This window comes from Phasianus colchicus, chromosome 9 (assembly GCF_987193195.1).
Source record: "Phasianus colchicus chromosome 9, bPhaCol1.hap1.1, whole genome shotgun sequence".
NCBI lineage: Eukaryota > Metazoa > Chordata > Aves > Galliformes > Phasianidae > Phasianus > Phasianus colchicus.
Window position 1 is genome coordinate 7,105,959 of NC_143444.1, and position 25,740 is coordinate 7,131,698.

A 25,740-nucleotide genomic window follows, 5' to 3' on the forward strand; every position below is an offset into this window, starting at 1 on the left:
GTGAATAAGCAGGTCTAGTGCAAGGCACATTTTCTGCTGTGATATAAACTTTTCCTATTAACATAGAGGCAGACTGAAGCCTGCAATGAAAAGCTAAAAGCCTGCATTTTCAAAGCTTTTCTTGCTAAGCTGATGTCTGAATTTGTTCCAAGTGAAGAGAGACAATCACAAGTGGACTTCTGGCTTGTCAGTTGTACATAAATGTATAAAATTAAAAAAAAAAAAAAAACAAAAAACCCTTGTGTTTTGAGTTTATTTCATTGACAAGTTGCTAGTTTGATCTTACAGTTGCTGCTGAGCTCTGTCACTTGCTTGACAAAGTTAGAGTTCTCCACACTTGTAACCAGCTGAGGTTGGTTTGTAATTGAAATCAGGTTTTGACCTCATGCATTTTTCAGTGGCAGCTTTTTTCTTGCCATTCACTTATCACACTGTTTTAACAGAAATGCTGGTGAGGTGAACTGCATCAGGAGACTTACCCAGCTAAGAAATTAAGCTTTTTCTTTTTTTTTTTCCTCCCTTGCTTTATTTTTCAGTTGGATAGTTTCCTCCAAGCTGTTTCTTCTACAGCCCTACAAAGTCTTGTGCTGAAGTTGTGGCAGAGAAAGGAATGGAAAACAGTGATCAGAGGCAGAGACAGCTGGCAATGCCAGATCAGACTTCCCACAAACCAGCTGAAATCAAAATGGATTATCTGTCCCACTGGTTATAGCATGTAGAGCATTCATCTCTAATGTTAGAGCACAAGCTATGCTCTATCCTGGATCCCTAGCAGGGTTTGCAAGTCTAGTAGCTTGGGTAAAAACTTATCAGTCCTTTGTGAACTTGGTATTTATTGCATTTCATTCAGAAACATTTGAGGCATTACAGGATCTTTGCGTTGCTTTTGAAAATTGCTCCAAATTGAAGGTCAGTTTTGTAATTGTCCCGTCTTTTTCAGTAGGCTGGAGTAGAAATGAGGATATTACTGGAAACTTGCTCATAGAGACATCTATTTGATCATACAAAACCTGATCCAGAAGGCTTCAAAGTGTTTTTTTTTGCTTTCCAAAAGCATTTGCAGTCAGCTCGTGTGTTAAGTTTTAGGTGGACATCTTGGATTTCAAAATGTGTATTAATAGTTTGACAGGCTAAATCAATAAAAGATAACACAATGATTTGGACTGCTTCTTGGTTGTTTTTTTTTTTTTTTTTTTTTTTTTTTTTTTCCATTAATACATCACAATTTTGTGCTGTTAGTAATTAATAACTCTAATATAATCCGGTGTGCTGGTAAAGCATATAGTTAAGTGGATGAGTCAGTCTTTGTATTTCCTGTCCTACTCTGTCATGCAATTAGCTTTCTCTGTATGCTTACAGGGCACCAGCAATGTGCTACTGTCCTAGCAAGTCCAGGCCAATCTGCTGACAGCCTTGTCTTTGATTAGCAGCTGCTTTTTCCCTGGACTTTATTGCTAAGCACACTCGAGTAGTTGTGGCTTCCCCTTGTGTAAGCTCTCATTTATTTTTAGAATATTTTGGATAATACTCACATTTCTGTACAATGACACGTTCGTTTTGGCATCTGGTGTCAGGCTTGTCTTACAAGTAGCTTTGAGTAACGGTGGTATGCTTACTGATGAAAGTTTTATGGAAATATCTGTGATTCCTTTCCAAACTGCCTATTGGTTTAAGAGTAGTAGAGTCCATTGGGTTCAGTCATCCCATGTGGTTGAAGTGACCTTCATGTACCTCCTAGGGATCAGAGAGCAGAGTTCCTGAAGGTATAGTAAGATATCTGCTGTGCTATCCACTCTGATCCTATATTTGGGAACCATTAAGGTGGTAGACAGTGAGCAGCCAGATGCTCAAGCTGGTTGCTAGACAGGTCAAAACCCAGGCCTAGCAGGTCTGCCTGAAGGTAGGAGGAGGATAAAGATATCCTAGGTATAAAGCTTTATTATTATTACTTTCTAATACGCCATGCATTGCTTGTTAGGCGTGCATTTTCTAGAATGAAACTGCATTCTGTTTGTATAGTAGCCAATGTCCCTCTATAGCAGATTTTTTTTCTCCTCTTTCCTGTTTGAAAAGTGCTTGGCTAACCACTTTCCTGGTTTACCCTATTAATGATGCATAATTCCTTCTGATCAACTACTCCCCACTCCCCGAGCCTAGGCTTGTATTGGATTGATTTTGAGCAAATTCTGCTAGATACATTTTGATGATACATGTTGCTGCTCCTGGTGCAACGCTGTGCTAGAAGTGCTTTTCTCATCCCTAGAGCACAGTAACTTTGTTTCTGAGGCAGTCCAGTGTAGAGCTTTCTTTGTCATGCTAATAGCAGAGTTTTTGAGGCTGCTTGTGTTGTGTTAGGTTAGACAAAGTCTTCGTTACAAAAGTGCCAAATTTAATCACGGTATGAAATTGTGATTCTTTGGTTATTTTTTTATACTGTGTAATGCCATTTGTAGGTCTTGCTGTGCTGGCAGAAAGTTTATTTGTGGAAATTGTGTAGAGTGGCAATGTGTATTAAAGAGCTCAAAGTGTCTACCCAGAATGCATCTAAAGGAATATGGGGAGGAAAATGATCTTAACCAAACTGTAGTCAGGAGATCAAACAAAAAAACTAGTCAATACTGTTCTCTCTTGAAGTGGATGCCAGGTCTGTGGTGTTTTATAAAGTTGAAGGTATATTAAAGTGATACCAAAGAAGTAGAAAAACTGCTTTTGAGGTACAGCGTATCTTTGCCTTTGAAGAATGGCATTTGTTCATAAGCAGATAGTATGCTTTAGGACCCACTTATAGATAGTGTTTCCTCAGTGCCTACGTGTAATGGCTTGCCCTCGCACTTAATTAGCAGCTGACTTCTTAATGCTGATAGGGTCTGTGCAGTGACTGAACTCAGACCGCATTTCATGCCACGACTTGTGTTTAATGCTTCTGAAAAGTCAAGCTTGGGTCTTTTGCTGTCTTAGTGATGGAAAGGTTTCTTCATTAGGACTTAGTTCATGCTTCAGGGAAGGCAATCCAGCTTCTATTAAAAGAAGTATTCAATTAAATCTGTTTGAGCCGGTGTTCAGGGACTTCACTTGTGCTGCTCCACAATAATTTTCAAGCATCTTTTTAACACTCTGAACTGCTTTAATTTCTTTTTGTGAACAAATGCGGTGTGACTGGAAGAGGGAGAAGGGGACTACTTGTGTATTTGTTACTGTATGTTCCCAAATGATTTACTGTATGTACAATACAAGGTTCTAAGGTATTTAAGGTGTTATGCCAGGACGTGTAGAGGAACCCCAGAAAAGCTGGGCTGTGTGCTGTGAAATGGTGCTCCTTTCTGTGCAGTTTGATTAACTCATGGGAGAAAACTGAAATGCCTGTAGGTGTGGAAGCAGAGCTGCATGCTTATGGCATGTGCTTGTTAAAAGCCCAAAGCCTGGGTGTGCCAACTGGAAATCGAGTTCAGGCTTGCAGTAGCAGAGATGTATACCTTCATGAGTTGAGGATGACAGTTTTGATGAGGAGTAATTATTGATGTCAGTTTAATAGCTTAGTTGTTAGACAGTAAGGACGTGGTCTGGATGTGTTGCTGAGGCTAAAAAGCTCGTTTAAAGGGTAGCTTAGGAAAATGGGAAATCTGTTGTGATGGAAATGTCATTCAATACAGATTTTATATAACAGCAATGTAATAAGTGAGATGTAGTTATGTTAAATTAGGTGAACATAAAATCTACTTAGCCAGTGTTAAGTGATACTGCTAAAAAGGAAAGCTTGTTTGATAAACAATTGAGGTCACTAGCATGGAAAATGTGTTGCTACCCTATTGTACTCTTATTTAACTTCCGTTAAATCCCTCATTTCTAAACAAAAATGTTCTGCAGAAAAGCTGAAGGCTTTAAGTATTTCAGCTGTGCTTATTTGAGAGTAGGAAAAAAAGCTAGCTCTTATTTTTCATGACCTAAAAAATCAATGGCTGTACGTGTTCTTTGCATGAAATGGTAATCTGAACTGCAAACACAGAACCAAGCAGTAGTGGAGTTGGACTACAGAAGTGAGATCTATTTGGGGAGCAGGAGAAGAACCTCCTCTTGCTGTCTTGGGGCATCGTGAAGTCTGTGTGGCTTTAGGTGTCAGCTTTCTGTGCTGGCACCGAGTGTCACAGGTGTTGTTCTAATGTTGCTGGTAGGAGTGAGAGAGGGAAGATGAGCAGAAGCAAAAGGGCTTCAGCAACTGAAGTTTTTGTTGCCGGTTTCACACTTTCTCTGGTGTCTCCTTTCCCTCTTGCGTTCCACGTCATTAATGGAATTGGATATCTTATTTCCCTGGGGCATCGGGGTGTGCTGCTGTGATCTTATCACTAGAATAGCTGATGAGTATTTCTTTGTGGCTTTCTCTGTATTTACGACTCTACTAATATTGATTGAAGCGCTTTGCTTACCAGAACAAAATGGTAATGTTTGGGAATTTATGCTTGGTATCTTTTCTACTCCATAGAAAGCCAACACTTTCTAATAAGGATCCCCAAAACTAGAAAATATATAAGGTGAAGGAGTCTTTCCTCAGTTGGAGATGCCATTTGCAGATTCTGCTCATCGTTTCAGAATGGGGCTGGGTTGAGCGTGCAGCTGGGTCCCAAGAGTGAACAGATGCTGAGTTTGCTTTGTTCCTCAGTGATGAGGAAGCAGTCTGATGTGCCAGCCTGTGTGGTGAAACAGCTCCACTGGCTGCTGCCTGCCAGCTCTGTCAGATGTAGTGGTTATTAGTGATGCTGTGCACAGCTCTGCTGCAAAACCCTGTTCTGCTATTGGTGAAAAAAATAGATCACAAAGCTGTCTTGCAAATAAACCACTGTGTGAATACTGAGTTTAAGCTGGTGGCTGCGTCTGTGCTCTTTGTGCTGAGGTGGTTTTCCCTCCGTGGTCTCAGAGGCAATGGGAGATAAGTTAGTGTGACTTATTACAGTCTCTTAACTTCTAAGTGGTGAAGCTGTGTCCAAAATGTAGTACCTGCCAAAACCACTCGGACCTTACTGTGGCTACCTGCCTTCTGAGCTGTTGTTCCATGAGATATTAATATTCCCTTTGAGGTGGTTGGCTCTCATTTATGTTTTGATAACGTGATGAGAATGAACCTTCTCAGCCTGGCAAGCTGAATCTGAAGTTCAGAAACAGAATGCGTTCATACTGCTACCAAGGGATTGGCTTTTTCAGCCATCAGGTAAAAGGCAACTTGCTTATAGCACCAAATGGAAGAACAAATTGCTAGCTTGTATGAAGAGCAGCAGGTTGTTAATTTACTGTAAGAGGAAAATGCTCAGGGACGTGATTTAGCAGAGAGTTGTTAGAATTAGGATAGTATAGTTAGGTTGTAGTTGGACTTGATGATCTTTAAGGTCCTTTCCAGTCTGAGTGATTCTATGAAAGGCTGCAGGCAGGGAAAGGGTCCCTAAAACAGATCACCTTGGCTTTAGACAGAACTGAACCACCTTAATTTAAATCAAGTGGTTTTGGAACTGTAAAAAAAAAAAAAAAAAAAAAAAAGGCATCTGATCTTTATTTCTTCTTTTTTTTTCTCACTGAACTATTTGCAGTTCCTGTTTTTCTAAAATCTGAGCAGTGGTAGTTGAATCTTTCATAGTACTGATATGAAGTGTTACAGTGTTAAAACACAATGAAAGCTTCTCTCAGAGGTGTGTAGGGTTTTTTGTAACTTCACTTCCTGTTCCAGGTGAGTCTTGTGATAGAAAAAATGCTTGTCTTGACCAAGCTGTGCATTTCTTTGACTGGTTAAGTTTTTGTTAATTTTTAAAATTTATTTATATATTTTTTAAATTCTTAAGTCTGTAATACAGTATATGACTGGACCTCAAGAAATGTATTTCCACTTAGGTGAAGTCAAGAATTAGCTTTCACTGCTTTTCCAGAGTGTCTAATTTCCATTGCTTATGACTAAAACAAATGCTGTTAATTAGGCTGGGCTTCTTAGCGAAGGCAAGGAAGAAGAGTTGTGTGAAATGTTTTTGGAAAGAGCTCTTGCAAGCTTTCCTACCACAAATTGTCAGAGAATGGAAGAGCTTACGTGGTAAAACCTGATGATTTATGCTTTCATCTAATTATTATGTCCCAAAATCTAAACTATTCCTTTATTTTAGCTCTGTGCTGTTTTGAAGATCCTGGAAAGAAAAGCAAAACATTTACTAATTAGTGTGTTAAGATGTTCAGTTTTTAATGGCAACTGAAGTAATGACTCCTAGTAGGTTCCTTTCCTGTGTGTGTGGTTTTGTTGTTGTTTTTTTTATTTTGGAGGATGTCAGACTGGCCTTTGTGAAGATGCAATTAACATCACAGAGTGCTCATATAAGAATGCTGTTTGTATTTGTAATTGTGATTCCCTGCCATCTCATGGAGTGAACTTCCATGCGTTATAGCAATGCCAAGATTTACCTTTTATGAGCTAGAAAGTCTAACACAGAGATGAATGTCACCTTGTTTCTAGATAAACAGCGTGTTTAACTCAAGAGTTAAGTTTTATTTGCTGTAAAACAGGGTTTTGCCATTCAAAATGCCATTCTGCTCCAAACCTTTCCCAAAATTGTATTTACAGTCTGACTCGTCATTCCTTCTGGATCCAGGTTTCCAGCTTGCACATCTCTGTAACTGAATCAGTTCTTAATGCGTGCATTGATTTGGCAGAAATGGGCACAGCTGCCTATCTTAAGCTGAAGCATATGTCTGGGTAGTAATTATCCAATCATCCCCTTGAATATTTCAGACTTCAAGTAGCATTTGGACAGAATGTCACTTGTGAGCTTACTGTACTGAGCTTACAGTGCAGGAATAATCCTAAAAATCCTTCATGATACGCTCTATTGAAAGCATGCAGGAGCAGTCTTTGTGTGTGGGATAAATGATCTGGGGTTGACTCCTAGGCGCTGAAAAGGCCAACAAATGCTGTTCTTCTGTCACTGCTTGCCATGCACTTAGAGGCATATTTAAACTGCAGGAATCTTGCTTGCTTCAGGTGCCAACAAACCACACAGGCCAGTCAACCTTGTATGCATTGTTTGCATTTATTTCTGTAATGCCAGTAAACTCAGTCCAGACTTGTGTTCTGTTTCCCTGGTACTTCGATCATATTGTCATGCAATCCCATACAGAGCAAAAGGATGTGTGCACCTTTAGCAGCTGATGATTTCTATATTCCTTTCAAGCATGGCTCGTAAAATAACATGCTTCTACCTCTGTGGGAAGTGCTTTGGGTAATTGTATGATTTCCTTGGTCCCTACATGGTTTGAATTGTCTCACATGCTGTAAATAACTATTATTTATCTTTCTGCTGCAGTATTTTTCCCTCTGTTTTGCAGCCAGGACTTTGAGGTTTGCCTTCATTACTGTTAGAGGTGTACAGGTATTTCTGTTTAGTTGGTTCCTGCACTTTGCCAGCTTTGCTTTTCAAATTAATGCTTGTTTTATATCTCAGTGCCTTTTTTGATGCCTTCTGAAAAACATTGCATTCTACATCAATTATACAAGTTCTACAAACTATGTAGATATTTATGATGTCACTTCTTCTTCAGAGCAGATCCTTTCATCAATAATGTAGATAGATGGCTCAGAAATAGCTCCAGCAGGGCTCTCACTTGCACTTTCTGTTTACCTTAAATTGCTTTTAAGTTTTTTTTTTCTGGTGCTTCAGCTGTTGTTAGTGCACAAGAAATGAGCTGGTTATACCAGAACTTCATGTTTCCAAAGAAATTCCTATCTGCCTTGAGTATCTAAAGAGATGAGGTTTTCCTTCAGTCTAGTATGAATTTGTTTTGATGACAAGATCTGATGATGTACAATAATAATATGTTATCCTCCTTCATGAAAGTGTTTACTCTAAATCACAACAGTAGAAACGAACACATGCTTGGTTTCCAGTATCAGTCAGTAGCATCTGTTTGGTTTATTGAAGTCCTGCATGTGTGTGTGCATTAACTTCGATTTGCTCAGCTTCTGTATCATGTTTTACTTTTCTCAGGCAGATGCTAGTAGTTACTGGCTGCTCTGAGGTGAGGAAAAGTATTCAATATTAATGGTTGGTGTTTGAGTTTTTATGAGCTTGCTTATCAGTTGCTTGGCTTACCGAGGTTCTTCCAAGGGGAGTGATGAGTGCAGAAGAGATGTCTGCTTGGATGGATAAGCAACTATCTGTGTATTGTTTGCTTATAGAAGATGGAAGAAACTGATAAACTTCCATAAACAAATGCAGGGGATTCTGGCACAGACAGAGCTCACTGGCACAGAAAATTCAGCCTCCTTCCCCAAATGTCTGTTGTATTCCCAAATAATGTTCATCATATCAACGGGACAATTGAGAAGCTGTCAGATTATTTCCTGTTAGCACCATTTCTATAGCAGCTGTACAAATTTCCAGGTAGATACGTGATGTTAAAAAGAAGTTATAGAGAAAACTGTTGAAATGTCACCCAAGTGTTGCTGGTAAGGACTTCACTCGTCTCTTTGAAAGCTGAATTCTAAAGCAGGCTGAGATGTTGGATTTCTTGTCCAAGTATGATCCTCTTTGTCTATTAACAGCTTGACATAAATTACAGTGAAATATTTCCTCAGCAGTATTTTCTTCCTCATCAGTTATAGTGTAAGATATTCAGTCAGTAGTTTTGTCTTCTTTCCCATAAATGTGAAGCCTGTCTTTTTGTCCCACTGTACAAATAATGTGAGGTAATGTAGGTGAGGCAGATGTATATCCCAGGACTTGAATTTTGCAGGCTTGTAAACTTGTACTCAGCAGCAGTTGAGTGTTTTATCATCTCTACCTTGCTAAAAGCCTGGCCCTGGGATGGTTGGGTTGTATTCATGTGGCTGTTGCCAGTTTTGCCTGCAGCACACACTGTTTTAGAGAAGCTTATTCAAAGAGCTGCATGGAAAAGTGAGTTTTCTTTGCGTGCCCACGTGATGTGTGGTATAATATAATTACTCCATGCCTAGCTCCTTAGTCTCAGTTTTCATCACTTACCTGTGCTTCTGTCACAGTGAGTGATAGTGATGCTGCTGATTGTTCCTGAAATGCTAAGGGCATTCAATGCACTGTTGTTACAAATTTTTTAGTACGATGTTTCTGTTCAGAGTGTGTTGTCTATGGATGTATCCTTCTGTTGTTGGTTTCACTAATGTCATGACTGTTTATCTAATGCATAACAAAAATATTTTGCAAACTGAACACCAATTAATCAGCACATCATCAGTCTTTTACTATTCTGCTTGTTTAAAAACAGGTTGTAATAAGGCCCTGTGGTGGGAGGCTTGGAAAAGCAGATTGTGGAAGGGTTTCGTCTTGTAATTCATGAGAGTATCTGACTCGAGTTGAAATTGTTCCCATTTATTTTCTTTGTACCTTTTATTCAGGCAAAGAAATGCCAGTAGCTCCTATCTTTCAAAAAATGTCTTCAGGATATGATTTCTCCTGTTTTGTTAGTTTGGGGATTCTCCTCTGGTTCCTGAATGAACAAGCCTGAATTTCTTCTTCAGATGTTTGAAGAAGTGTTTGTGAAACAGGCTATCAATAGGCTTGCATTCTGGAGGGGGAGATGGAAGAAGGTGAGACCTTAATGCATTCGTTGTGCTTTCTGTGCTTATGTTTGTTGGTTTCCTAATTCTCGCCCTCTTGGAATATGTGAGGAAAACAAACCGTGCATCATAACTTTAGATGTTAGGCTGTTCTGACAGCTGCTATAAAATAATAGCCAAGCCCAAAGGAATAAAACGCTTCTTTATGCAGTGTCCTTCCTGAAAACCTACAGAATGGGATAGAGGCTATGAGGTGGTCTCTGAAGAAACAGACTTGAGGAACCTGGTAATTTTTGAGCATAAATTTCTTAAGTTCTTGTGCAGTGAATTTGTTTTGCCTTAAAATTCTGTATCTCTACATTTTTGTCGAAAGAAAGCAAAACTCTTAGAACTTGAGGATGAGCTTAAATAGCACATGAAACACACGTTCGGGATTTTGGCCTACTTGTCACTTGTGATGATTCTTTCCTTCTGCTCAGTTCATGCCTGCACTGTGGGAGCACCAGGACCTGCTGCTGGCAGCTGTGTACCAACGCTAGTGCAGGAATGCGTTGCCTTGTGTTGTGATATCTTCCATGTGCTGGAAGCTATAAGCCATAGCTTCGTGGCTGTGAGTCAGTCATCTCTGCTGGGTATGGGCAGGTTTGAATGACAGAGGTTAGAACAGTAAGAATCTCCTCGTTGTGTGTAAAAGAGCAAAGCATTGACTACTGGAGCATCATGAAGGAGTAATTGTGGTAGTTGTAAATTGAGTAAGATATGAGACAGCACTTTAATGTGTACTGCCTTAATGTTACTTCTTTGTCTTTTTTTTTCCTAGATCTAAGTGATGATTGCATTGTCCAGAATGTGAGTGCATGCATGATGGTAAAACACTCTAGAGAGTGTTTGCTTAAAAAAAAGAGAAATTCACTTGTTTGTTTGTCCAAAGGCTAAAACCCTTTATAGGGAGAGAGAGGGGGATCTAAGTTAAGGACCATATTTGAATAAAGCATTGTTTTTGTACGTTAAAGACTTAATTGTAAATGTAAAACCTAATAAAAATATTTTTTTTCTATTTGTTGCTGTTCTGTAGATTTTTATTTCATCTGTGATGGAGCTTGAACAACTGATACTACCCTGACTGTTGTGCAACAGCTGCTTAGGGAAAGAGTGCATGTGTGACATACCGTGGAGCAGCTGAGTTATTTGAGGAGGGTAGGGGTGCAACAGGCCCAGCTGAACCACTGAAGAAAGGAGTCTGTTACTGGTTTAGCTGTACTGCTCTTGCAGTTGCTGTATCGCACAATTTCTTTCAGCAAGGAGTCTGGTATCAACTGAAACAGCTCTGGGTTTTTTTTCCTCTTCTAATGCTGTGTTCCAGACACTTTTCAAGAACTTGATTGTTTTATTCTGACTTTAAGCATAAATTTACATTTTATTCATGCTTTTCTGCTTTATCCTCCTGCTATTTACACGTAGCAAGCGTATCTTCTTGCAGGGTTCAGTTTTATTAGCATAAGCAAGCTGAGGCTTCCATTTCCTCATCTCTAATGGAATCTTCCATCAATGTGGAACCCCTTGCCTGCATCACGTATTTGGGTTCAAATCTTCTAGAAGCTAAGTGACCAGAGCCCCACAGAGTACAGCAGTCAGTCTCATGAAATATGGTGGCAGTAGTGTTTGAACTAATGCAAGCATTAGTCATTTCCAAATGATATGCTGAGACTCCGAGCAGAAATTTTACAGGGATTATCCTGTAATGATTGAATTTCATTTTTCATTTTCTTGTCCTCCAGATGGCTTTATTCCTGCTGATATTATTCTGCTTTCTTCTATTTCCCAATGTTATATCATTCTACTAATACTTGTACTGGTGTTGGGTATTTAATAACCATTAGTAATCTCTTCCTAGTCTAATATTATCTTCAAAATTATGCTCCGTATCTCAGATTTTGTCATGTTGTTATCCACTTGCCTGTCTTCTGCTGGGGTCTCTTATCTTAGTCCTTGCCAGCTGTGTCAGGTTATCAAATGCTTTGCCAAGATTCATGTCTGACTGGAGACTTCTTATACATGAAGTTTTAGATCTGGGATCTGAGCATTTCACTGTAAGTTTTTTGCAGGAGCGTGGGGTTATATTAAGTTGCTTGAGCTTTTATTTCACCTCTACTGTGAATGTTTCTACTTACCAGCTTTCATACGTTTTACTACCTCTTATTAGTATCATGCTTGCTGTAAACAGAATTAAAACGTGTTTAAGGGACTTCCGATCCAAGCCATTCTGTGATTCTGTGACTCATTATCACAGTGCAGACTTTTGCTGCTTCCAGACTCTTTGCAGTTACAAGGCAGACAACATTCAGCCTAGCAAATAAGTGATATTTCTTTGCTGTTAAATAAAGTGTTCCTTCACTAACCGTGATCCTTACATCACAGGTCTTCTAGGCGTGCTGAGGAGCGTATGCACCAAACTGAAAGGAAAAGCAGTGTGATCAGCCTTCACCCTGCTGGCAGCTGGTGCCAGTTCAGGTATCCTGTGGTGACCGTCACGCCTGTGTGCCAGTGTACTTTGTACTTCCTTGGCTCCTGCGTGCCCACAGACTGACTTGAACCACTTGCAGGCAGAGTGAAGTTGGCCATGCTGCAGCTTGCAGGCAGTGCTGCCATGTAGCAGGATATCCAGAACCTCCACCTGCCACCTTGGTGTGGATAGCAGGAGGTGCCCCAGCATTCATACTGAGTTGGGTTGAGTCAGCAGGATTCTTTGTGCTGCTTCCTGTTCAAGATGCAGCGTGTTACCTGGGTGAGTCACAATGTCTCTATGGTGATCTTATGGGAACTATAGCCCATATTTGTCTTAATAAGACTGAAAGGCATTTCACAAATGTGTGATGTTATAAAGATCAAGGGAAAAGTATCTGGAGAGTGCATTAAAATAGCAGTATTTTAATTCTTCCATGTTTTTAGTGTTGTTGGATTTACAGAGGTCGTACTGTTTGTGACCTTTTAGCAGACAGATTTTGGTTTCGAATTGCTTAATGGGAATTAGGGAACAAAAGGAACCCAACACCCAAAAAAACAAGCACTTTTAGGTGTTTTTCATGTAAAGTAGAAATTGGTGTGCAGAGAGAGTGGTTGTGATAGATGCTCTTGTAGCTATGCATGGTAAGAAGGAAGTGGAGATTAATTGACTTGTTTTGTGTTTACACATTCAAGAGAAAAGGGCAGTGAGACATCCTAAATGCAGAAGCAGTTCCACAAAGTACTTCTAGGCAGAAAGATCTGACTTTGCACGTATGAGGTGGGTGTGAAAGAAGAACTTAAGGAACTGAAGTTTGTTTCACTAAAGCATGTTTTGTGTTCAGTGTTAAAAATGAACGTTACTTTAAGAAGTGCCAAGTGATACTGGAAGAAACACAATTATAACTAAGAATCTAAGGGCTCAGATCCAGAGTGGCCACAAGATTTCATCAAAGTATCTTGAAGGCATGGTATGGAATAATTAAACCTAGCTGGGCTGTACTGTGCACATAGGGAAGTGAAGACAGCGAAGCCCAGTATTTTTCTGTTCCTTGTTTAGGAAGAACTAACTTTTTTCTGTACTGTATCAAAAATACCATTGAGAGTTTCCACGCAATCAACTTAAGTTCCTGATCTCATGTTAAACAGGTCGTTGGGTTCTGCAGTGCTTTGGTCCTCAAGTCCTTGGTAATGGCTCCACATTCATAGTTGATCGTAAGCCATGTGGGGCATTTCTTTTTTCCTTCATGGGAATCTGCGAACAACACAATGACATTTTGTGCTGCTATTATGAATAATATGGTTAAAAATGTTGGTCATCCTGACTCTTGGGTTATTCATTACATTGCCATGTGGATATGCTTCCTCAAAGCTGTTGTACTATTCTGGATGCTGACCTTAGCAGACAATTTTTTAACATAATGTTAGATTTTTCTTTTAAAGTGTTCTTTGGACAGTATGTTTTCCAGCTAATATTTTACCAAAGCTTTTACAAGAGTATCTCTGGATTCTGCACTGGAAGGGACTAGGCATCTTGTTAGGCACCTTCCTGTAATGGAGTGATCCTCAAATGCTGCCTTGGGTGAGTCTACAGAATAACTGAGACTCGCTGAAGATAGCAGTCCCTGCTTAGTGTAGGCATTTCCCTTCTTTGGATATGACAAATCTTCAGTATTTTTGGGTTGCTTTTTAAAATCTGGTATGCATGGCATGAATAGGTGGGAAGATACCGTGTGGGATATCAAATAGCCCAGGCTTTAGATTGGCTTAAATGCATCTCTGAGTATTTCATACTGCATATAAATCTTTCAGTTCCACTCTTAATACATTTCTGAGCACAGAGGCAGTGATTAAACCGAAAAGAACAAATGCTGAAAGTTCAAATTACTCAGTGTAATTCATTTCTTTGTAACTGGATATACTGAGTACACGCTGAAAACTAATGTGTGATTCACTACTGCGGTGTGGTACGTCATTTCACACTGTGAATCACTTTGTGATATTGCTGTTCACTGCTTACTGTAGTGTTAAGCAGAAGGGTAGGATAGCAAAATGCTTAATTACTTCAAGTTTGGGATTTCTTTTTGTTTGCCTTGAATGAGACACCAGCCAAAACTGTTGCCATGAGCTGTTCTTGTTATGAGAGGAGTATGATTTCATATTAAATTTATCTTTCATAGGCACAATTTTAATGTTGTAAGTTCTGGAACTTTAAAGTCGATAAATGCTTGTTAATTGGTGCTATTTCTGCCCCTTTGCTATTTATTAATGAAGTGGGAAGAAGTATGTGTAAATATATTCAAAGATAATATCAGAATGTGGCAGTGGGCATGAAATTAAGATCGCATGGATGGTGTTGTTACAGACAGTGCAGCCTAGTTGGCGAATGTTTTGTTTTGCTAGCTCAGTTTCTTTTTAATACAGACTTTTTCTAAGTGATTTTCACAAAATCTACTGTTTTTTTCTTTTAAATGAGAACTTAAAGAAAGTCCCTCGTTGCACAATTTACGAGAGCTGTTGTTTTATTAGCAGAAGGCAAGATAAAGCACTGAATCCAGCAGTGGCTGTAACTCGTTGAGGCTGCTGTGACTTAGGACAGCAGGAGGGCAGCTGGCTTCTGGAGCTCTGAGCTCAGTCTGTGCACTAGGTATGCTTTAGTTCCTGCCTCCTGCTCTGGCTGCAGGGCAGATTGCAGCCCATGCTGTCTGGCCTAGCGTGTGATGGCTGGGGCAACTGAAAAAGGAAAAGAGAAAGAGATCTACTTTTCTGGAGCATATGTGATTGCTCTCTCTGCCTTCCTGTCTGGTGGCACTTCTCATTTTAGCAGTGGATTTCAGCCATTCTTGATCAGCAAACACAGTTCCTACAAGATCCAGCACACTGACTGCTTAGAAGAGAAGATCTCAGATCAGTGTGCACCATCTCTATGCTCTAGCTGTACAGTGGAAAGTCTCTCGCCTAGTTTCCATGTTTACCTATTCTGTTTATCCTGCTGTTAAGTGAATGAGCTTGTGCTGTGTTCCTTCAGCACAGCAGTGAGTGCTTTTCCATCTGGCTCTTGGAATGGGTGGGTGCAAACAAATCTGGATGAATTAAGTTAGGATGCAGGTAGGAAGCTGGAGGTGTGGTGAGGAAGCAAGGATAAGGCTTGAGATACTGCACTAGGAAATGTGGGGGTGGTGGGGGCAAGGCTGCTAGAGCTTATCTCAGTGTGTATGTGGCATTAATCATCAGGAAACTGGGCTTCAACCTTATTACTAATAGTGGGGTTAGATTAGATTAGGTTGCACTGCCAACTCCACAGGCTTCTCTAATAAGCACAATTTCTTTGAAAGTACCAATTATGCTATGCCATAACAAAAACAAACAGCACCCTCCAATTCCCTCCATGGAGCAAATAAACAAAACTTCATTTTCACTTTGCTTACCAGAAGCTCTTCTCTTCCCCAATCCATTTTTTACTCCTTACCCTCAGTGAAGAAAAAGAAGTGGAATATCTATGAGATAGCAGTCAAACGTGTGGTCCTTAGTTTAAAATGGGCTTTGTGTGCTACTTGGTAGGCTTTGTAATATGTTGAAATGGTATGGTTTTAATTTTCCTTATAATTAATCATTATAAATGTGTGTTCTTAGCGGCTGGTTTTTGAGCAGAGAATAAGATGCAGTGGGAACAACAGCATGTGAAAAGTATGTAGGAAAGAAGCAGTCGGGAGCTGAGTTTGGAAATATGCCAGTGAGGCAATGTGAGAGACAGTTGGGACAGGGGAGGATGACAGTGACAAAACCAGTTGCAAGGCAAACAGGAGGTGGTTTTTTCCCTCTTGCATGGACTGTTAGCATAATACATTTAGCTGCTATTTTTAGTGGAGGAAACATAATCTTAAATGTAGTCTATGGGCTGGGAGTGTAACATTAAAGCAGAGTGCAGTGTTTTGTGTGTTGTGAAAGATAATCTCATCGATGTTTCTTAAAGAAAACCTCAAAACCCCAGCTTGTGAATGGCTGTTCTGAAGCACAGCACGATGCAGGTCAGCTGAGGGCTGTTACTGCCCAGAAATACCTGGCGGCTGTGGCGTTTGGCTGGAATTCACACTGTGTTTCAATTGACCTCTTTTGTGTATTGCAGTCCTACGATGACATTTTAAAGTTATTGCTTTTTTGAGGCTATTTTATTATTTAAATACTGCAGTTTCTTGCCTTCCAGCCTTGTCAGCACAGCATACCTGTTTAGCTTACTTGGAGACAGAGCTTTACAGATTATTTTCTTTGTTCCATTATTGTAAAGGTCTTAAATATTTGATGCAGTGATTTTGTCATTCGATATTATTCACCTGCCTGTCGTTGCCTTTTGTTTGCAACCTGCCTAACAGTTCTGAGTCAAACTACAAACCTCAAGTGGATTCCGTAAATAATGCATTCAGGTACAGCCGTGTTCGTTAGGAACACTCACCCATGAAAACTGATTTATAAGTCTTTTTCACACTAGGGGGCACTAGTATCTCATGAAATATAAACCCAAGCCAGTTTTTACTGTTTCACATATTGTGTAGTCTTATTCTTTTTGTAGCTTCCATTTCTCTGTAGGAATGAAAGCTAAACACAAATGCATCCTTGCAGGAATATATCAAAAATCAGTGTGTGGAATTTTCTTTCCTGTCTTTTGGAGTTTTTTTGCTATTTTTTTTTCCAAACGATAATATGAATCACTTGTGGTGAAACAGGCAAATTCCAGTCGTACTCTGAAATTGCTTCTAATGGGATAACTTTCAATTGATGGTGTTGAATTATCCATTAATTTCCTAAGAAATTGTATAGTAAACATCTTTTCTATAAGATATAGTAATATACAGTATAGATTAAGTGTACTTTACTTTGGTAGTCAAAGGAAAAGAATAGCCTGCAACATAGTTCATATTCTGAGCTTTATTAGGGTAAATTTACATATTGATACCTGGTATGCATTGCACCGAAAGTCCATGCTGGCATTGAGTAACTGATTGCAATGGAACCTTCAGCTGTTTAGACATTAAGTGGATCATTTTAGGATATGTGCTTGAGTCTAAGGTTTGGACCTCGATGTGCTATAGCCATTTTGGAAGTACTTCTTGTTTTGTGATGGATTTTTTTTTTCCCAATGCTGAATCTTGTTTAAAACACTTGAGCAAAATAGTTTCTAATTGCCTTTTTACTCTTTGTAGGAATGATCATTCAGTTGCCTTGGAGATGATCCTTCTGCTGTAAATGTAGGGCTGGAGATTAATGTTGTGGGCAGTATGGACCTAATGAACGGACAGTCAAGCAGTGTTAATATTGCAGCCACTGCTTCAGAGGTAAGGATTATAAAACTCTGTGGATACTTAATATCATAAATGCCAATTATTTTTATTTTTTTTTTATATTCGCCAAAAAGTAATTTTTTATTTCAACAGGTCTGGCATGGGAAGTTTTTGATGTGTTGGTTTTATATACCCCAGTTTAGATGTGAATAACTTAAACCTCTGACTTCTGTTTGCCAACAGAAAGCATCAGCTAGCATTGACAGCTTTGCCATAGCCAGTAACTGCCTCTTCTGTGCTCTCTTCCATCACATCTAGACAAGAAAGCTTTTCTTTGAGAATTTTAACAATAATAGACACTCTTAATGCATGAAGCTAGGTTGGCAAGGCCTGTGGGAGATGTTCTTGCCTTTGATAGGTAGTTGTGAGTGTAGGGGTAACTGACACTTATTTCTCCTCCTTTGAAGTTACTGTAGCTTTCCATTTACCATCCACTCATTGAGACTGGAAAATGAAGTCAGTACCAGAACTTGGAGGATTTTTTGCCAGAACTGCTGAGAGTTGTGACTGCTTCATAAATTCTTAGTGCTGATGGAGGGCTTGCAAGATCTGTTTTCTTGCAGATCACTCTTTCTGTAAGCTTTTTTTTTTTTCTCCTGAAGTGCCTTGGGCTGAAAGGATATTAAGATCTGCCCTCAGTCTATTGTGAGTGGTCTTTCCAGAAGTGCTGTTTCTCTTTTGAGTGACTGAATACATACGTGGGCATGTACACACGTACAGTAAGAACCTGAGCTTTCTGCTTGGAGAGGACAGTTCCTTTATTGCCAGTGCATGTTTTATTTTATTGTTGGTGCTTCTGTCAAATTACAAAACCCATTTTTACAACAGTATCACAGAATCACCAAGTTTGGAAAAGTCCTTCAAGATCATCCAGTCAGTCCAACCAGTAGATGTCATTTTTTTTCACTTTATTTAGAAGACAGTGCTCAAGAACACTGAACTCACTATGATGAGATCCACTAAGTCCTGACAACAGTTGTTTCCTTGAATAAATATATGAACCTTAAAACATGTTTATTTTATATATATTTACGCATCCATTTTAATAGCAGGGCTGCAGGTGTTCCATGCTCTTTGTACACACATATGGAAAGCACCACAAACAAGGTGAAAGGACAAGTGTTGTGTGATCACAAAGAATCAAATCACATCCAGAAACTTCACAAGCACTGTACTGCTGTTATGTATTGTTTGACCATTTCTTGGTACGTAACAGCCTTTCTTAGAGAAAAGCTCTTACTTTACCCAGTATGTTTATGTTATGTCTGATAGAATTGAATACAATTGAAACTTTATTTCAAATACTTTGTGCTTAAGAAGGTAATAATTACCTGTGTCATATAAATTTGCTTGAAACCAGTTGTTTGTTGGGTTTTTGAGGTTGGTTTTTCTTTTTTTGGACAACGTGGAGGAAGAAGATGTTGGAAGTGACATGCTTCTGAAAGTGCAGTACCTTGGTTACTGAAAATGCATGTCTGGCACTGTCAGAAGAAGCTAACCACAATGTTAAATTTACATGTGTATTCATTATTTATCCTTGCAACAAAAATGCTTAAGGGGGGGGGGGGGGGAAGAGTTAATTTCAGTTTGCTGAACTGTGAACGAGTTCAAATGCTCTGTGTTGTGAGTGAGAAGCTGAAGTCAAAATGTGTAGCACAGCCATAAAGACCTGCTTTTGTTAGGTTCTGAGGAGAAGAGATGAGAGCACGATAACTGTTTACCTGCATCAGTGACGCTGTGCTATCTCCCCTCCTGCCCTGACATCAGTGTAAATGACACAGGATGATACTGAAAGTGCAGTGAAGCTGGGCTTCCACAACAGGCAAAAACATTCATTGATATTTGTTGTGTATGTGACCTATAACCATGATCTGACATGTATGTTAGTAAAATTACAAGGTCTGTTAGAAAGTGCTTCAATACATGGGTCAGGGTCTTTTCAACCTCCTAGGAGTAGTTCAGAGTCTCCAAGTTAAAACCAGGTGGGTTTTGTTTTGTGTTCAGTGTGCTTTGCCACTGCAGAGTTGGAAGTTCCAGCAAGATTGTGAGTGTTCTTTGCATCAGTGCTAGGTTTCTCTCTCTTAAAAGCCTCCAATGCATAAGCAAAAATGACATAGGAGCTCAGATAGCACTTAGTTTGAGGCTCTGCTATTCTTGAAACTTGCAGATATAGAACCATAGAGTCACTTTGGTTGGAAAAGACCTTAAAGATCATTGAGTCCAACCACGACCTAACCGTACTACCCTAACTCTAACTGCCCTCTGCTAAATCATGTCCCTGAGCACCACATCCAAACAGTTTTTAAACGCATTCCAGGGCTTAACAACCCTTTCTGTAAAGAAGTTTTTCCTGATATCCAACCTAAACTTACCCTGGAGCAACTTGAGGCCATTTCCCCTTGTCGTGTCACCAGTGGAAGAGACCAACCCCGCTCTCACTGTGAGCACCTTTCAGATTTGTAAGAGAGCAATAAGGTCTCCCCTCAGCCTCCTTTTCCCCAGACTGAACAGCCCCATATTACAGTATGCTTACAGCAAGCATTAAGAAGAAGCATTAAAAGGTAATACGGTTATTGATTGTGGTAACTGTGCTCCCTCATAATGTTTTTGTCAATGTCACATCTCATTTCTTGCTTTTTTAATCAAGAGTTTGCTTTACACCAGCTTTCTAAAAGTGAGAAGAAACTAAGCAAATAGCTCATCAGGTCTTCACAGGAAAGCATGGGGCAGTGAAGTGGTGACTTGCTGTGTGTGTACATGTCTGAAATAAATGTCCAAGAAGTGTACATCTGGATGTGGCATCTGATCCTCTATGGGGAAAAAAGTGTGATGATAGAACAGAATCTAGATTTGCATCTATATCTCTATCTCTTTCAAATTTTAGTTGTTAAAAAGATACATAATTGCTTATAATAAGCATCTTAAGTGCAGACGTAATGTAGCTCACAGTGCAATTTTTGTAAATTTTAAAGCTTGTAAGAGATTGATACTGTTCTTTGTTAACTATTCTTTTGGGGCTAACTGTCTTTTTTCCTCCTTCAGTGATTTGTTGTTTGCTTGAAATTCAGACTTTGGTTCTTATTAACTATTCTCCCAGTGAGACACTGGAATTCAATTACACCTTGAAATAGAAGGTTTGTGTGTTGAGGACCACCTTTGAAGTCCACAGGAGCCAATTTGAGAGTCTCTGACTGTAGTGATTTTTGTCAGGAGGAAGCAAGTTCTGTGGCTTTTTTAATTGTTAATTTGCCCAACAGGAAAAAAGTGCAACAGTGGTGTTAGAAAAGAAATTTTGCTCATGGCAATGTAAAAATGAGGAAACCAAAATATTGTTAGTGTTTTTGTTTGTTCCTGCAGAAGAGCAGCAGTTCCGAATCCCTGAGTGACAAAGGTTCAGCTGAACTGAAGAAGAGCTTTGATGCAGTGGTATTTGATGTTCTGAAGGTTACACCAGAAGAATATGCAGTAAGCAATTTAAGTAATTTTTGTTTGTTTGTGGGATGGTGTGTATATATACATATGTGTGTATATATATATATATATATATTATTATTATTATTATTATTATTTTTGGTAGCTTTCCCTTCCCTATAGGAGATCCTGTATGTTTTGTGAGTAATTTCTTTCATCTTTTGCTTTCATAGGTAGACAATGAAGAGCAGCACAGGATCCAGATTCTGGTTAATGCTGTGTAGTCCTTTGGGGCTATGCTCTCCAGGCATTTTTTCACACTGTTGTATGCAGCATGGATCAGAGACTCATTTCTGTATGATGCAGCTTGATTCTGACACATATTTTAGTTGCTAGGATATACTTGATCTGAACTTGTTTTTTTTCTGGAGGCATTTTATTTAAACCTTTTGATGGTTTATTAATGTATGCTAATTGGGTAATGAAGTGAAGATGCCTAGTTTTATTGCTCAGGCAGTTGCAGATGCTGGCAAATGGTGCACACTCATCCTAACTGAAGTTACTAACAACTTGTGATGACGTTTAGCAAGATAGAAATTTTCACTCATTCTTACAGAGCAGTCCTGTATGAAAATAAGAAATGGTATAATCAAAACTGCTAATAATCTTTGCCCACCCTTGAAGGGATTGTAGTAATTTTTTACACTTTCCCAAGAAAAACACTTAGGGTTGACTTACACATGAGCTGCCCAGATGGTGTTTCAGTTATATTACAGAAAGCCTGTGTGATGTGCAGTCAGGCTTGTTGCATTTCAGCTCTTCTCCAACAGGATAGCTTTTGAGGTAGTCCTGCTGGACACCTGGTGGCTGTGATTCAGGATTATAGGTTCTCTGGATTAAAGTCTTCAGCAGCATAGAAATTTTTAAGCTCAATAATAAATAAGTAGAGAGTGTTTGTTACTTGTAGGTATTCTTATTGGGATAAACACAGAACTTCCTAAGTTCCACTCAGTGTCATCTTGTAGCACTTACGTTGCAAGAACTTTTTTTTACAGATAACACATGAATATCACTTCTCTTCCAGTACTTCTCAGACTTGTGTCTGTAATGCATTTATTATGTAGTCAAAGATGGGTAATTGGATTTTACTTTCTATGTACAAAGAAGGTGAAATAATTTCTGGACTATTCTGTACTCCTTGAACTTTGCTAATTCTTGCATCCTTTGTGTGTGTTTTTCTTTTGAGCTCAGTGGTACAGAAATATCAGTTGGATATCCTGCAGAGCCTGAGCCATTGGGTTCTTTAATTCAAGTGAGCGATGTATGGTGCTTCAAACTGGGTAGGGTCTCACTTGCAGTTATGATTGTTTTTTTTTGTTTAAACGTGTTGCATTGTGGACATGCAGCTGCTGTTTTCATTTATAGAGTGTGATATTTTGTTCTTTTCTCAGCTCTGCTGGTGCAGGTTTTGATGTGCACAGCATGCGGGCTCCTGATCATCCCTTTTGGAAATGCATAGCTAATGGTGGTGATTGCATTGGAAAACAGTGTTTTGTAGCTGGTAATTTGCTCTATCTGATAGTGCTGTTGTGTTCTACTGTAGTTTCCATGGAAATAAATAAATAGGAGGCATTAATTTCAGAACAACCTACATAGGACATTCAGGTTTTGTTTGCTGTAAGTGGATCTGAGGTGTTGCAAAGCATTTTTAACAGTTGAGTAGAATTTCCAGTGGTCAGTGTACGATCCTTTAGCAAGGTTATGATTAATTTCATTTCTCTTTCATTAATGTTTCTGTATGCAGGTGTGCTTTCTAGCTGATGTTCGGTTCTTTGGGCAAGTTCATCTGGTCTTGCACTGTTGCTTTTTTGAATGCTGATCATTCTTGCTGAAGGTTGTGGAAATAGGTTGGCTTGCCAAAAACTTACGTACCTTGGCAGAAAAGTACCTTTGACTCCTTAAACTTGTCTCTATTTTATTGGCTGTTTCCTTATTCTTACTGTTTTCAGTCTTACCTTAAAGGAAAAGTGTAAACTTTTCATTGGGTTTTTCGCATTGAGGATGCCAGCATCAGTGATAATGCAAAGCTATGCTAGTGAGGCTTTCATCATAATAATGGGTATGTACCCCTCAGACTGGACATGGATATGTTATGCATGGGTTTTGGGAAGTATGAGAAAGCTTCTAGTTTGTACCTCTTGTAAAACAGATGCAGTGCAGACTTCTGACATCTGTGATTTAGGGAAAGGTGCATACAGTAAGCAGCTGTAGAATGAATACTGCTTTTAAAATAGTATTTTCTCAAGTGGTGAACTGAGGAGATCAATTGTGAAGTAAGTACTTCATGCACAGAGAGAAGATAATGTGCTAAAAGCAGTAGAACAGCAATAAAAGCAAGTTGTTGCAGAAGAGCTAGTTGGATAATTATCAGGGAGCTTTGACTCTTAAGAGATAGAATTGCCATAAAGATGAGAGTTAAGTGATAATGTCAGCAATGGAAAGTTTCGTCCTGCATCTTTTACGTTGGGTTGTGTTTTGATGAAAGCAGGTAGCTGTGTACAGATGGGGTAGAGCAAAAGTTGGAATGATGTTAAGTTCAGAAATACTGGAAATTATTTGTGCTTGCAGTTTCAATACCAATATGAGACACCAAGATGTCTTCTCAGGTCCCACTGCGTTAGGGACATCACTGCTATTTTAAAGCTTAATTAATTTGGTGAGTGGGTGAACAAGAGACAAGGTGGAGGAGAAGATGGATTGATCCTAATCCTGTATTTTGAGAAAGTTGTTCACCAAATTGAAGATGTTTTTGGTAATTTTATTTTCACATTCTTCCCTTTGGCAATGGCCAAATTGGTGTTACACTTCAGTACAGTTGGTGTGCAAGTTTATGTGATGGCCTTCTAGTTTGTCCTTAGTAACCTTCTAACAAAAGTACCACATATCTTCAAGGGTTCCAGTTTGAACAGTAGCAGTAATGATTATTGTAACAAAGGTATAATATTACAGTTACAGAGCTGGCAACAGGCAGATGTTCAGGCTAAAGTAAGGTTAAAGGCTATTTTGGGAAGGGCCACGCTGCAGCTGGAATGGGTGAGATCTCAAGACCCGGCTGCTGCTGTTGAAAACGTGGAGCTTGCTGTACACATACCTTAAAAGCAGAGTTTCTGGGAAGATGTGTTCACTGAGTGCATGTTTCTTAAACCTGGAGAAAAAGAATGCCATTCAGTGGGTATAAAGCAGGACATGTTTGTCCTCTGCTAAAGATCCTACAGGCTGCCTTCTGGTGTAACTGATGGGAGTCTGTCCCTGTTCAAATACCAACGTTTAGGCTGATCACTGCTCACTTCTTCCTTAAACAGCTGAAAGCCACAAATCAAGTTGGTGCCAGCATTACCCACTGGTGCCTGGCCCTGCAGTTGCAGCCATTCAATATGTTTACAGGATAGACACGGCTACAGTGAATGCTGTCCATTTTGTTTGAAAGGAGAACTGTGGTTTCAAGTGTACAGGCACAATTTGGGGGGTGGGGATGGTGGGACTAAAGGAAAAAAAGAAAAATGCTTTGGGAGCTCAAGCTCCAAATTAAGATGCTGGCAAACCTCAGGTTGGAGAAATATTTATTTTTTTGCTTTACGGTAAATTCTGATTCCTTAGGCAGCTACTGTTTAATTATTTGACTGTTTTTAACTTTTTGACTTGCTTTTCCATTTTATTCATCAACTTCACCACAGTGGTGTAAATATTTGAGGTAGACTTAAGGGAAGCGCGGCTGCATAAATCCATTGCTTCTTTTCCTACCCAGTTATCTGAGAAGGATTCTTTATTCCATGACATAGTCTTTGCTACAAAGTAGATTTGGATTAACACGTATGTGCATTTCTCATTTTGATTTGCATTGAGCTTTGTCAAATAAATATTGGAAGCAATACTGCTTTGAAAATAATTTACAAATAAGCTCATTTTAAGCCACGTTGTTTGTGCAGAAAGAGATCTTGGATTTGTTGAATCCCCACGTCTAGAATGGAACAGAAGTAACTTGGGCTGGCCCCAGGTTCCCTGTAGGGCATCCTTTCTCTGTTGTGCAGGGCTCCACCAGGTTCACCATCTACTGCACTGGGTGTCAGTGCCTTAGGGAGCCTGAGGCAGTCTGTCTGCATCTGAGAGCAGGCTGAATAAAGCAGAGTGCTGGGCCCTGGGAGCATCTGATTTCAAAAAACCAACCAAACAAAAGCTTGCATGTGTTCCTGTTAGCTTCGCTTTAGAGGAGAATATTAAACAAGTATGTTTGCAGTGAGGGCAAGAAGAAGAAATTTTAGTGTGTAGAAGAATTATTACTGATAAAAGTTTTGGAGTGGACATTGTGAGAAAACAAGTAGAGTTTCAACACGGGAACTTTAATTCCCCTGTTTCGTTTTGGGCAGCAGAAGTATTTTACTACTGATGCAGTGTTTAACAGAAGCTTAGCTATTTTTTCAGAGAGGAAAAGTGTTCTGGCAGCCCACAGAGGCAGTGCTAAGCCAAGTTGGAAGGCTTAGATATATTTCCTTCTAAAAATTCAGATTAAGAAACAATTTATGAAGTGCTGCTCAAACCAACATGGCTTCAAGGAAAATCAGATTATCGCAGTGTCCTTCAGTAACCAGAATGCAGACTATTTTTTTCATTTCAGACAGAAACTTGGTTTTTCTTTTTCACAATGAGGGTTTCTTTCCAGGAGCTCTGGGATGTGCAGTGTCCTTGCAGGGTAGGTACACGACTGGAGAGCCTGTGCGAAGCAAGCAGCCTGGCTGGAGGAGCTGAGGCTTGCAAAGGGCTGGAAAAAGAGGGATTGTAGTCTGCATCATCAAATGTGAATGGCCGTGTAGGGCACAGAGAGGAGCTTGATGCAGTGGTGCTAACTACAGCTAGATGTTCTTAAGTTACAGGTGTTCTGGC

The 25,740-nt window shown here is 39.5% G+C and overlaps 1 protein-coding gene across 14 annotated transcripts in view; it reads left to right on the forward strand.

The window, feature by feature from the left end:
- The window catches only part of RALGPS2 (Ral GEF with PH domain and SH3 binding motif 2), a 133,851-nt gene that overhangs the window by 28,698 nt on the left and 79,413 nt on the right, over positions 1-25,740 (forward strand). For 10 of the 14 annotated variants that reach the window (XM_031595576.2, XM_031595581.2, XM_090145995.1 and 7 more), the window contains exons 2-3: positions 17,254-17,385; positions 20,728-20,856. In XM_031595576.2, the coding sequence (XP_031451436.1) occupies positions 17,329-17,385; positions 20,728-20,856 (186 nt within the window). In that variant the 5' untranslated portion in view covers positions 17,254-17,328. Of the gene's footprint in view, positions 1-5,603; positions 5,711-11,861; positions 12,339-17,253; positions 17,386-20,727; positions 20,857-25,740 lie in introns of those variants that run through there. The other 4 variants (XM_031595583.2, XM_031595585.2, XM_031595575.2 and 1 more) reach the window with 3 other exon arrangements.